The sequence below is a fragment of the Myiozetetes cayanensis genome, unplaced genomic scaffold (genome assembly GCF_022539395.1).
Source record: "Myiozetetes cayanensis isolate MyiCay16 unplaced genomic scaffold, myiCay2020 scf5-8, whole genome shotgun sequence".
Classification (NCBI taxonomy): Eukaryota; Metazoa; Chordata; class Aves; order Passeriformes; family Tyrannidae; genus Myiozetetes; species Myiozetetes cayanensis.
In genome coordinates, this window is record NW_026087742.1 from 24,394,439 (window position 1) to 24,408,308 (window position 13,870).

Below are 13,870 nucleotides of genomic sequence, written 5' to 3' on the forward strand. Positions count from 1 at the left end.
ACAAATCCATCATATACGTTTACATCAGCTGTTATTTTGGTAATTACATCGTTATTACATCTTATTGTGCAGATGGTTTACCAACGAAAGCAATTCTAGCAAGCAGTGCAGGTGTTACAACTTAGAGGGAGGGAAGTCACATTTTTATTTCCTTTTTCAACCAACCAAGGTCAGTATTACCCTTTGAGGTGCCAAGTTTTGTCTATCAGGATTCTCACAACTTGGTTCACTTACGTCAATCAGTTTTCTCAGGTTTAACTTTTCCTTACTTGTTCTTCTGTATGCTTCTTAAAAATCCCACCCTGAACAGGACCCACAGAAGGAAAAAAAGTGAAATTGATAACGTTCTTCAAGAACACTTCGGCCAGATGGACAAAAATTATTGAATCCAAATGCAAAAGTCCTTGGTTCAGGCCTGAACTAATACTGTAACTTCAGTGAAGTTATATCTGGAATTCTATGAGACATTAGGGCTTTATTTTAAAGCTCACAAAGAAAGTGCTGATAAAATGGAAAGCTGTTAAACATTAACCCTATTTGATAAGGCCACAGAGAGGTCTTACGAAGCTGCTGTGAGAAAGATTTAGAATTTATTTGGCATACCCTGAATTTCCCCTGTGGAATCCATTGTCCTTTTGTACCATTTTGAAGTTAACAATGTGTTGTGATTGCCCAGAATGGAGGTTTTGTCCCTGTTAACACGCATGAATGTGATATTCAAGTTGGACAGCATCCAGTGATAGCCTGACTTTCCTCAAATAATTTTAGAAATCTAGAAAAAAGCATAACATGATTCCCTTTATATCTTCTGACAGGTCTTAGTGCTCAAACTGTCTGAAATTCCTTTGCAGTCAACTCTACAGTTGCTGTAGCAAAACTCCTCTGAAGGCAGATCTAAAGCTACAGATTTTGCTTGCATGGTGCTGTCAGTCAGGAACATGATTTCCATTTCTCTATTTTTCACCCTCTCTCTCACCCTTCTTAGCATATGACTAGGCAGGCAGAAGTCTTAGGATGGATGCAGGCATATTGGGGTGAAAAATCCTAAATAACCAAACTACATAAAGTTTATGTTAGCAGGAGAATCTTTTTAACTGGAATATTTTGTGTCAGTTCCGTGGAAAAATGCTATATTAGCCAAATAAAAATCAACCAGTTGTAACAGCTGACTTTGGTTTGGGTATGTGATATAAATTACGCTGTCAAAATGACTCTGGCTGAAGTAAGTATGCATAATACAGGGACTTTACCTTCTGACCATATGACATGGTAATGGTTTTTCCTTTTTCATAACACTTTTAGTTAATATTGCAGGGGGATCCTTTTAACAAAACTTGCATAGTAAGATACCCATTCTACACATGGAGAAGTATTAATTCTGCATGGAGAAGCTTTTACCTAATCAAGTCATTTGTGTTTCTGAGCTGTGGTGAGCTACTGTGTTTCTAGTAGTTCTTCAGAGAGTGGGAACCTTAGACTTAAATTAAGAAAGTAGAGTACATTATCACTTCAGAACCTTTCTAGCCAGTCTAGTTCCTGTGTGTATTCTCCAGAGCAGAGAAAGTCCACCCACTAAACCCCATCTCTTTTAAAGATATTTTTAATAACCAAGGACATAAAAAAATCTTAATTCATGTTACGTCTTTTATGAAGTTTTAATATAGTGATTTGAGGTGTCTTTTCTTGCTTTTTCTCTAGCAGCATTTCGCAGAGGTGTAATGGTTCATGCTTATGTATTTTGAGATTGATTTAGTGACTTCTGTACTAACTAACAACTTAATTTTTGTTTCTAGTCTGGAGACAAAGACAGTTCTACAGGGAGTGGAAGTGAAGATGAGGAGTTTTATGATGCTGATGAAGAGACTCATATGATCAAATAATGAAAAGAAGAAACACTGGCCCATTTTATGCCTTTTCTTACTTGTGCAGTCAGTCCTGCTGTATGACAAGTACTGGGGACCTCACTTGTCAGGGAACATAATTGGGCAAGTGCCTGTGTTTGTCCTGACTAGGAGAGGGGGTTGAGTCCAGTTCAGACTATTTACTCCACTGATGCTCTCCATATGGGACAGCCATTCAAAGTCTGGTGGTTCAGAGTGACAGTTCATGGACTGCATTTGAAGCCAGGTGAGACAGCAAGAGTGGGATAATGTATTTCTGAAGCCTAAGAAGTTATCTAGGTTCAGATGGATTTGGACAGATCATCAGTGCGCTTTTTATTTTCAAGGTGGCGGATTTTGATTCAGTATAAACTGATAAACTTGAAAACAACGACTGTTTTATTCCATGGGGTGGAAGTAATCACAGAGTGTACTGTATGTTACTTCAGTGGGAACAAACTTCCTGAAATTCTATGTTGAAATGGGTTTTGCATATTCAGTACAGCAGAGGCAACTGTGAACATAAAGTTTCCCTCTCTGCACACCTGTGTAGAGTTACAGGGTGCAGCTGGTTAGTCCTGCACTGGGTGTTTACTTAGTGATAATGGAAGGCTGGGAGGAAGGACTACACAAAAGAGGCTGCAGACATGAGGGACATTCCTGATTTTTTTTTTTTTTTCTCCTCCTTTTCATACACCGAGGTTTTTCTTGGGCTGACTTATGCATATGTTTACCATGTTTTCCCCACATCTCAGCACTGCTGTATAGCCTTGCCTACTTCTAGCTTGTCTTCACTTTGCCATAAATACTGAAGCTTAGCAACTTCTCTGTGGAGTGAAGTAATTCTGACGGATATAATTTCATGCGTGTGACATAGGTAAGGTATTTATCACATACTCTGTGTGCGAGGTGTCTTAGAATATATAGCTCATTTTTGCAGACCTATCTGTGTCTTTATTTCTGGAAGACACTTAACACTGAAGTGGTAAGAGGAACTATGAGTTGCTCTTACATTTTGGGCTTCACGGCCTGTAAGCTGCTAGTGTTTATTTAAGTCTTATGTGTAGATAACATTCTCATTTAAAAACCAGGCAAATCTCTTTGAGGCAACATTTGGTTGCTTCATGTTGTTTCTTAACCAGGTGCTTGCTCAAGCACTTAACCTTGTTGAGGATGATAACTTCATTCTCCTGTTTAGACTGAACTTTTGGTAGATGCTTCATTAGCAGGATGTGGAGTCCTGTAATATGAAACATGAACATATGAAAAGTTCCAGCTACAAAAATGAGACCTTACAAAGATTCAGTTTTCTTGATTACATTGTCATCTTTATGCTCTAACCTGTGACTTTCTCTGTTAAGATGGGTTTCCATAAAATGTTTCTCAGTCTTCCTACTTTGAGTTCCTAGCAAAGTGCCATGCAATGGCAGAGGGTGTATTTTCAGGCTCACAACCCATTCTTGTAGAACTGAGGCTTGAAAAAGCTGGGTTTCAAAATATCAAAAAGCTGACTGCCAAATATTTCCTGGTTAAACTGGGAAGTTCCCTTTACTCTTCCAGAAAGTGAAAGTAAACAGAATCTGAAGCTTGTAGCAAGGTGTTTGAACTTTGTTCACTGGGAACTGTAGCACTGAGCAAAGAGCGACTCCCCTGGTTGTTGCAGAGGCCAGCCCAGGGACTGCAGTTTCACACATACAGCATTCCCACTTGGACTGAACTTGATCCAGGCATTGACTGTGAGCAAAGTTGAAAACTTCAGTCCCTATGGACAGAGTATCAGTATGGTTGTGGGTTTTGCCTGTATTTGAGCTTCACTAGAAGAATTCCAGCCTTCTCTTTTTTTTTTTTTTCCCAGACTGTTGGATAGTTGTTGTAGATGTGGCAAGGCACTTTTAAACCCAGCTGTGTAGTCTTTCTGCCTTATTTGGCCCTCTTGTATGTAAGAAAATTTCTCAAATAAGGTGCTCAGAAATACTTGGAAAGGTTGAGCCTATCAAAATATTTTTTAATTTTGTATTCACATTTTAATTTATGGAGAGGTGGAAAAATGACTTTTTGTTGCTGATGGTTTCTAAATAAATAAAATTTACTTAGTTAGAAGCAAACAGCAGTAAGCCCAGTGGTATTAACGTGATGCGAAGACCCCGCAGTTGTTTTTAGGTGTCTTCTGCCTTTGTCGCTCTGTGGGTGTTAGGTGGAGTAAGTCATCCAAGAGGAAGATGGGAACTGTTAGCCTTCCTCCCTCCATATTTTTGCTGTCATTATCCCCTACTGGTAACCCTGGTAATGCTACAAGACACCTCAACGTAATTTTCATTCCAACTGTAGGATGCTTAATAGGTCAGGTGGAGAAGATCACTCTGAGCTAGATTTTGTGACAGTCTTCAACTTATAATTAAATTTACCTCTCCACCCATGCACTTTTGTATCATCAGTATACATATGTAAAATTGAAAAAAACAAGAGTGAAGACAAAATCAGCAGTTGTTTTCCACAGATACTGCTGCTCCTTTTTTAACCTTAAATCTGTCCCGTGTTTGCACCTTTCAAATTTTAAAGGGACATTTTTTAGAATGAATTTTAAATCTTCTTTCTGTCAACCATAGGAACTCTGTATTGTTACTTTCCCTGGTGAGTTGTATCAGAAGGTTTATAGAGAGAATCCCTGCAAAAGAAGGTCAGCAATGTAGCATCAGACTTTGCTCTCCCCCTTTGTGTTCTGAAGCTCGAATCCATTGGGTGTTTTTGAAGTTATGTAAGCAGTCTGAGTAAGCCTAATTAATGAATCTCAGTGTCTGAATAGTAAGTTTGCCCTGAAAAGCTACTGGAAAGCAGAGGTCGATACAGCATTAGATATATCAGTTTATTATGTGTTGTAATGCTGGAAGTCTGAGACCTGTCATCCTTGTTACAGTTGAGTGAAGCATCCTATGATTTTGCTAGAGTAGCTTTGTATACTAAGCAGCTGTCACTGTTAACTATTTTTTGTGTTATGCAGAGGTTAAGATACCTATCTCCAATAAGGAATTTCTTCCCTGGATTCCCTAGGCTGTCTGGGTTTTTTTGTCCAGCTCACTTCATGGGATTATTCTAGAGAGCAGAGAGGCTTTCCTGTGGTGTTGATTAGTCAGATCTTAATACTGTCTCAGATGAGGTCTGTTTGGGATTCTGCTTTCTCGGGATCTCACAAGTGATACGTGAATACAGCTGGGAATGAAGGAAAGTGACAGGTCATGACACCATGGAGGAGAATTAGCTGGTAGGAGTAAAAGAAAAAAAAAAAAGAGGATTCAACTAAAATATTTTAGGGCAGGTGTAAATGAAAATATGAAATAGCAGCTGTTGGGTAGAAATACCCTTCTTGCTCCTTGTCTTGACGTGAAGCTTCTGCTTTCAGAGCTAGCATTGGTTCCAGGATGTCCTATTGGGGGTATCAGTTTCATAATTTCCTTTTCAATGTCAGCTTTGTTCAGTAGTGCTGCTTTTGTGATGAAACATTTCTTTGAATCAATATAAAATGTGGCCTGCCTCAGTTTTCTTTTGCACTTGGCTTTTCTATGAAATGGCATGGAACCAAAATAATTAAAATTTGGAAAGCCTTCTTTTGGTGAATGCTGTATAACAAGTCATTGCTTAATTTGCCAGCTTCCCTTTAGAAAGATAGAAATGTTAGAATTATTTGATGAGTTTTTGTCACACACAACTTGTGAAGTGATACTTCAGCCTTCTAAAGGGATTTTACTACCTGGTTGCTTTTGGTAGGCTGGAGAGAATACAGTACAGAAGTGAGAAGTTTATTTTTTTAAACTTCCAGGAAAACAAAGCTAGTGCTTTAGGGATTGGGAAAGTGCTGTTCAAAGGCTCCCTAACACACTGGAAACTTCAAAGCTCTGTGTTTAAGGAGGGCCACAGGTGACTTTGTGTTCAGGTCAGGATGCCCAGTGAAAAACATGCCCATACCTCTCCAGAGATACATAATTAACATAGAGCATGCTGTAGCTTGTTTCCACCTTTAAGGATTGCAGCCCCTTGCTTATCTGCTCACAGTGTGCAATCCATGCCAGGGTCTCCAGACTGTGGATGGATGTACTGTGGTTAGTAGAATATCATTTACAGAACCATGGGGAATGCAGCTGAGCCATACATTTTCCTGCCTACTTCACCTAAATATGTAAAAGCAGTTTGCAAGAGAATGTTTTTGTTGCACTGAGGAAAAGGGGAAAGTGAGGAACAAACGCACTTTTCCTAGAATGTGTTAATGGAAACATTTGAGCTAAAACCCTTGTACCTGAGTCTTCTGCATAATTACCACATGCAGATATGGTTAGTATAATTTTGTTTTAGCTGAAGGCTGGTGTGCTTTGTATCCCTTTTGCCACCCTGTTAGAGCTTCTTTGATCATGCTCTTTGATACATCTGAGTCTGTGCATGCAAACTGTGAGCCTTGCAGTAAATTTGTCAGAAAAGCCCAAGAGCAATGTTGTCATTTGACGGTGGAAGTTAGTCTGGCCTGACGCAATGCCTGTGTCAGAAATGTCTATATTCAGCTGTTTACCAAACAGGAGACTTAGGGTATAGCTGTATTTTGAGTCTCACTGATTGTATCTTTCTACAAGATGTGTTAAGTGAAGGAAAGATGCCTATATAAGATCTCTGTGGCAGATCTCAGTGTAGAATTGGAGGGTGAGCAAATTTATACGTAATTTTTCCATGCTATGTATCTTTAATACCTTGTCCAGTCTGTTATAGCCTTCAGATTTTCCAGGTGCTACTGTTACTAAATCTAGTAAAGCTGGGTAAAACTATTACCCCTACAGTCTGAATTTACTGAACTTTCTCATCTGAATTTTGGTATTACTTGCTGTTCCTGTCATTCTGAAAAAAGCTCCTGCATTGCTTAATGGGGAGCAGATTTCTTTGGTCTAATTTGAAGTGCCTGTTTTATAGAAGTTGTCTTTAATTTCCGCAGTCAACTTTATATGGGACTATGTGTAAAGTAGCATCATAGAATTGGATTATATAAGTGCCAAAGACAGTTTTTGCTGGAAAGCAATAGTCCAAAACTAGTTCTAGCTGCCTTCATTTAGAATTCTTCCATGCAGCCTGCCAAAACTGGTATTTACAAGCATCTCTGAAACTATGGTGGACAGAGAGTTACCTTTGTTTGCTTGTCTTTCACTGCTCAGTTCACTTAAGTAGCTTTTGTTTCTGAGAAACCAAAGAAATTGAATGAAGGATTAAAGTGTAGGCTTTGTAGAACATGCAGAAATTATACCATGTAGCCATTACAGAGGAATCTGCAGAGCCTGTTTCCTTCTGAGTTGCAAAGTTTACTCTAAAACTGATTGGAATTTGTTCAGTTCATTCATTAACCTTACAAATTAGCATTGTTAATAACAACGTGCCTGGAGCTTCACAGGATCTAGCAGATTTTTATCAAATTCCTGGTCTGTTCGAGGCATTGCTAAATAATGATGTCTAGAATTTAAATCCCTATTGCAACTGATGTTCACTGCAAGTCAGTCCTAACATGGCTTTGTGTTTATCAGTAAAAAGGCAGATGAATAAAGCTTGAGCTGACTACCCCCAGAAGAAAGATTATTTCTTTTAAACCATTCTCCACTCTATGCAGAATGAAGTAGGAGCATGGGGTGTTTGGGTCTTGTCATATACAACAAGACTGTAGGATGGAATATGTTTAAATTCTTGCCCACCCTCATTTACTAAAGGTTTATAGGTGAAATTGATCTTTAGCATGCGTCTTACTGCTTCTCACCAACACATCTGAGGTGCTCATATCATACTTTTTATGGCAAAAAGTATGGCAGTAAGAAAACCTTTGCCAATATTGAAGGTTATATTTAATTTAAAATCTCCCGTGAGAGGTATCTGGCACACTTGTTTTCAAACAAAATGTTTTCAAATTATGGAAACCTGATTGGGAGACAGGAATTTCTAATGCTAGTTTATAGAAAAGAATCAGTGTTGCAGGCACTGAAAAAAATTGTTATAGAGCAAACAATTGCAGGTGGTGAAAGAGTTGTGGATGCTGTGATTTCAAGTATGCCTCTAAAGGGTTGGTTTCTACAGTTTGATCCTTTTCACTCTTCAAAATCAAAACCAAATTTTATTTTGTTCCTGTTACAATTTGAGTAAGTATTGTAGTAATAGGAAGTAGATTTTTCGTATGTATAGTTTTATTGCACTACCTTTGCCTCCTGAATCTAATGGTACCTTGATTTTTTTAAAGCTACCTCTTTATGTTGAGCTTGTTTGTCACTTTATTTAATTGATTTTTAGGAAACTACAAAGTCTTTCCTTTTTTATTTATGTGGGAATCCATGACTTAAAGTCATCCTTATCTTTAAAGTTTTTCTCAAAGGCCTTTTAAATTTAGTTAAAAGGCTTAAGACTTTGAAGTAGCAGAATTACATGGTTAGAACATGGCTTTTCCTGTGTATACTGTTTGCTTTTAGAAGGGCCAGAAAGCTCTTAATTTTATATTAGTGTCAGCTGAAGACAGTTTTCAGGGGCAATAAGTTTTGACTTGAGTTTTAATCAAATTAATTTATTGCCAATTGAGATTTTAGTTACTGCTTTGGTATTGAAAGAAAAAATAATTAAAACACTTAGAGAAAACACTGCTGTTTTTTTCCAGACATTGCTCTTCCTTCTCTCTCCCCCACCCCACAGTGGTCTGCAGTTCCATGACTGCATGTCATGCTCAGTCCCTTCAGCAAGGCAACAGGCAGCACAGGAGACTGGGATCAATCTGTTGTGCTTGTTTTTTCACTGCTCTTTGTTATTCAACTGCTCTAGTGTGGTTTTCATCACTAGACACAGTCCCTTTAGAGTTGTAGCTCCTTTTGAGTTCTACTCTCAGCCTCTCCTCAGGCTGTGATTTTCCTTTGGCTTTTCTCCTGCTCAGCTGTCTCTCCTTTCAGCTCCTCTTGTGCTGACACAGACTTACCCTTCTTTCCTCCCGCTGCTGTAGCACTGTAATCTCTTTCTTGTCATTTGCTGCCCTTCTTAAACGTGGTTTTGTGGAAGTGCCAGCAGCTCTTCTGACAGTGCTGGGGTGCAGTGGGTCAGTGCTCTCTGTGCCCGAGAGGCAATGGACACTGTCTGAAACACGGGAGGATCCATCTGGTCATAGGGAAGCACTTTTTCACTGTGAGGGAGATCAAGCACTGGCACAGGTTACCTGGAGAGGTTGTGGAGTCTCCACATGAGGAGATATTCAGAAGTCATCTGGACATGGTCCAAACCTGCCTGCTTTAGTAGGTGGCTCTGCTTGAGCAGGGAGGTTGGACCAGGTGACCTCCAGAGGTCCTTCCAACCTCAGCCATTCTGTGATTTCTGTGTTGCCTGTTTCTGAGCTGGCTGGGACCCACACAGGGCAGTGCCTGGCCTCTTCCCTCACGAGGAACCCTGCAGCCCCCTCACTGCTGCAACTCTCAGTTATGCTCAGTACATGGTTGGGTTTTTTTTGTAAATCGAGTCCTTAGTTTGGGCTGACAGTTTGTGAGTGGTAGTTGGTACTGTGTTCCCTTTCTGTGTTGCTGTTGTCTTAGGTCAAGTAAGTGAAACTCCTGAGGATATAATCAGGCATTTATAGCCAAGCTCTGTGTCTGTTTGCATTTACATCCTTGCTGATTTCAGAAGACAGGACTTAGACCTCCACTTGACCAGAGGAGCAGCCAGAGGGGTAAACTACTTTGTTGCTGCTCCACCTTTCATCATCACAAAACCAAATCTTTGTGCAGTCTCTTCATCCTGTAGACTTTGCATTGTTTCCTCATGCCCATATAATTTGAACTATCAGTTGAAAGTCCTTGCCAGTTGGGAATTGAATAACAGGAAATTGGAAATGGGGAGAATAGATTCAGTCAAAAATGAAGTTGTATATAGTTGGTGTGTGTATTGTTAAATATTTAATTTGTATTACTTGAATACTGAGTGTTATGAGCCTTCCCATGTTAAAATGAGGACCGATATATTTTAGAAGTACTTTTTCTTCTTTAACTGTCTTAGTGTGCTGTTGTTAACTCAGAGTTTTACTGCTGAAAAGTCTGTTTGTAGAATACTTCATCTGAGAAGTCACAACTGAAGACAGCATAAGCTTTTCCACAGTAGACCTTTTATGGTGGTATATTCATATGTTCTGTGAACAGCTGTTGGATCCATCTTTTTAAGATGTTCTTTGCCATAGGTGAGGGGCCATAACAAATGTTGAAATATTCAGAATAATTGCACTTGCCTATTCTGTTTTCTTAATGTATTTCCTATGCATATTGCCTTTACCTGTATGTATTGTACTTCACTGGAGGTACGAAAGGTAAATATCAGGTTCTTAATTTATAATATGTAAATGAGTTTTTAAAATAATTATGTAATGCTACATATATTCCAGTGATCTCTGTCTACTAAGAGAGGGTGATGGTGGTAAACCCAGGTGTGAATTTAGTCAAAAGTTAATATTGGTGGTCTTTGTTTTCTCTTAATTTCTGAATTATTTTGATAATTTGAAATACATTTTTCCTTTTAAGAATTTTGTAGAGGCTAACCTATGTTAGTAAGACAACTTTTAGGTGATTTGTAACAGCTCTGATACTGCCTCTGATTCATACAGTTCATCTAATGTCTTTGTAACTTATTTTGTGCCTTTTTCTTCCCCAACACAAAAATCTCTCAATAAAAACAAGTTCTTTTGCAACACCACAAGCCTGTTTTATTCTACTGATTTTTTTTACTTGCCTGACCCTTTTGTTTTGTTTTCTGGAGGGGGATGAAGCTCTCAGAATAGAATAGATATTTATAATGGACTCTGCAGAAGAAAATTGACAAGGTGGAAAGCAGGTCATTTTGGAATGGCAGTGCTACAAAGCGCCTGGGAAACTGGGACTGTCAGTACTAATCAATATATTCCACCATATCTATCACAAATCATTTCTAACAAAAACCGGCACCAGTGGAATGTGAGAATCAATTTACTACTGGCTTCAGTTGTGCTGATTGATGTTGAAAGACTGGAAACACTTTGGGGGGGTTTAGCATAGCAAAATGTCTGTGGCGGTGTTTCCGATGTGCACTGGGGGCTGTTCTCACCAGCACTGGTTGGCACGGAACTAGTTGGCACCCCTTCTCCAAGGTGTGATACGATTGCACAAGACCATAGTCCCTGCCCTCAGGGCTTCTGCCAAAACATCTTGTCAGGGAACGGCAGAATTTGAACATTTGTCTTCATTACCTGGAAATGAGATGATAAATAACTTGACTGCATTTCCTGTCCCCTGCCTGGTGGCAAAGAAAATGTTGTCTGAATCTGGAAAAAGTGGCTGGGGTGTAGGGATCAGTGCTCTGTTTGAAACTGCTGGGTACCCGGTACTTCATACCTCTGTATATGCTTTTAAAAAAAAAATAAATAATAAAAAAAAGGTAATTTAAAGATTCTCCTTGAATAGCCAAAGCCCTTTATCTGTCAGTATTCTGAAGTATCACTGCTGAAGAAGATAGATGGTCTACATGCTGGGTAATATTACCAAACCTTGTGTTATGTTGCATTTTAGTCTTCCTCAACATGGAGCTAAGAACAATAGTCTAGCCAGACTCCTTGCTCATGCTTCCTGGGCACTGACCAATGCAAGAGTCATCCTTTGCTCTTGTATTGCTTAATGCAAAAGAAAAATGCAACCAACTTATGTATCTTTTCTGATTAATCTGTCATATGCCCTCTAGAATCTCATGGAGCTTTAAACAAGGTATTTGGAAGTCTTTTGAACTCCAAGTGTTTTCATCAGCAGCCTTTCTAGAATGAGTAATTGGAATATATGAAGTATGCACCAGCATCCCAAATCACTTGTATTGTTCATCCCTTGGTGTAAAATTTACCAGATAAAGGCTATCATCTGTTCTTGTTATTTGCAGTCCTTTTGAGTTCACTCTCTTTCTGGTACTTGAGACACTTAAATTTTTACCACAGTTTTCACTTTTGCTGTTTTCACCGTGGAGGTGATGATTGAAGGCCCAGTTTTCAGATGTGTCTTGTTGTGTGCTTGGCATAATTCCATCCATAGTCATTCAGATTTGTCTTTCCCTCCTAATATATTTCAAAACTACATGCTTCAGGAAACTACGGGCTTGAAACACTTTGTTGGTTGTCATCCACATGAGGAAGAGGAGTGTTTCTGTGAGCAGCCACTGAGTAAGGCAGCATGATTTACACTGACGCACCTCCCTGTTAGCTTGGGCTGCTCTTAAATGCAGCTTTGTTTGCCTGTGCTTTGACTGGGAACTGGCTGTATCTTGCTGTGACGGGAGCCTGTTTGACTACCAAGCCATTGCGTTGTACTCTTTGTTGGGCCCAGATAAGGAAAAAGAGAGAGAGCAAGAATGAGGGAAGGAAGCATAAATTACATATGAGAAGGAGAATGTTTCATATCACTGTGAGATTTCTTTTGTTTTGTCAGTGTAGTTTTAATCTTTTCTTTGTTCTGATGCTTCTGCTGTAGGTAATTTTTCACACTGGCAGTAGAAGAGACCTCTGGAAGTCATCATATGGGAAGTGTGGGACTAAGGTGCCATCCCTTGAAAGCAGGGACATTTGGAGAAATGTGCTTGTCCTTTGCTGAGAACAGGCAGTACTGGTACTGAGATGACAGCAGTGAGCATTGTCTGCCGGCTCCAAGCAGCTATCTGGCAAAATTACTCAGTTCTTCATGCACCAAACTCAAATTTAACTAAAGCTACCTTGCTTCTGAGAGAGACTCAACTCTGCACTTTCCAGTGTTATCACCTTGCACCTTGTTGGTCACACTGTCTCAGTGAATACTTGTGGTCAGAAAAAGAATTTGTCTCTGTCTTGGTCAGTAAAAGCTGAGAGAGTTGGAGCTGTTCATCCTGGAGAAGTGAAGGCTGCAGGAAGACTTTTTAGCACCTTCCGGTACCTAATGGGGCTACAAGAGAGCTGGAGAGGGAACTTTTTACAGTCATGCAGTGATAGGGCAAGAGGGAATGGTAACTGTTTTATAATGGTAGTGCTGGGCAAGGTGCATGAATAAAAAATAGAGAAACTGAAAATTCCTTAAAAATTAATTTGCGATGCTTTGATCCTTGCATGGTACGTAGGGAGGGTGGGCATTTGGGATGGCATGGCTTTCAGCAGCAGTTTGCACAAGGGCAGGAGAAAGCAGTGCTTGCACAGTGGGCTTCTTTCAGGTATATTGGGTTGTTTGAATTGAGGGTCCATTATCTTCTCTAAAATTTTTAATTACTGCTGTGGCTGTTTGGTCATTTTCTCTGCTAGTCTTGGGTTTGTTAGAGAGCAGTTCATGGAGTAGAAATGCATTCAGATGAGATCTGTGGCATCCTTGATAGCTGGAACTGGACTGTATGACCCTGTGCTCCTAAGAATGCTGTTCCCTCCTGGCCCAAACTGCCCCTCTACTACCAGAGAGCTTGTGGTGTTACTCACCTCGTTTTCCATTTGAAACACATCTACCTGTGTTCCAATTTCCCTTCATCCATAAAAGCCCAAGGAGCAGAGAGATGGCTTACTCCTCCATGCACTAGCCTAGCCAAGCAACTTCTTCTGCATATTCCCAGGGGTTTTGTTCTGGGATTGTTTCTCCTCCCCCACTCCTGTTTTCAGTGCCCTGCATCTGCATTTAACTAGTTCTAGCCCTAAATATCTATTCTGTGTCCTGTCACTGCCTGGAGCAGATGCAGCACAAACGATTGACCCTCTCCCTTTGGCAATTTGGCTTTGACTGCACAAAACATCCAATAAAGTGGAAAGGGCTGGGCAGCTGATTATGGGGATTGGCTCGAAGCTGTATAGTTTTATGGTCTAAGATAGAGGAGGAAGTGTTTGCTTGAAGAATGCAATTGCATTCCTCTTTCTTTCTCTTCCTGCCTGCTCTTGAGGATGACAAGTTTTCAGAAGTTGCAGGCTAAAAGAGTAGTATGTGTATTTGTCAGACATAGCTCTT

The 13,870-nt window shown here is 39.8% G+C and overlaps 1 protein-coding gene across 3 annotated transcripts in view; it reads left to right on the plus strand.

The window, feature by feature from the left end:
* Positions 1-10,604, plus strand: part of SLC22A15 (solute carrier family 22 member 15) — a 39,744-nt gene extending 29,140 nt beyond the window's left edge. For all 3 annotated transcript variants that reach the window (XM_050332927.1, XM_050332929.1, XM_050332928.1), the window contains one exon: positions 1,794-10,604. In XM_050332927.1, the coding sequence (XP_050188884.1) occupies positions 1,794-1,880 (87 nt within the window). In that variant the 3' untranslated portion in view covers positions 1,881-10,604. The remainder of the gene's footprint in view (positions 1-1,793) is intronic.
* Positions 10,605-13,870: the final 3,266 nt, after the last annotated feature.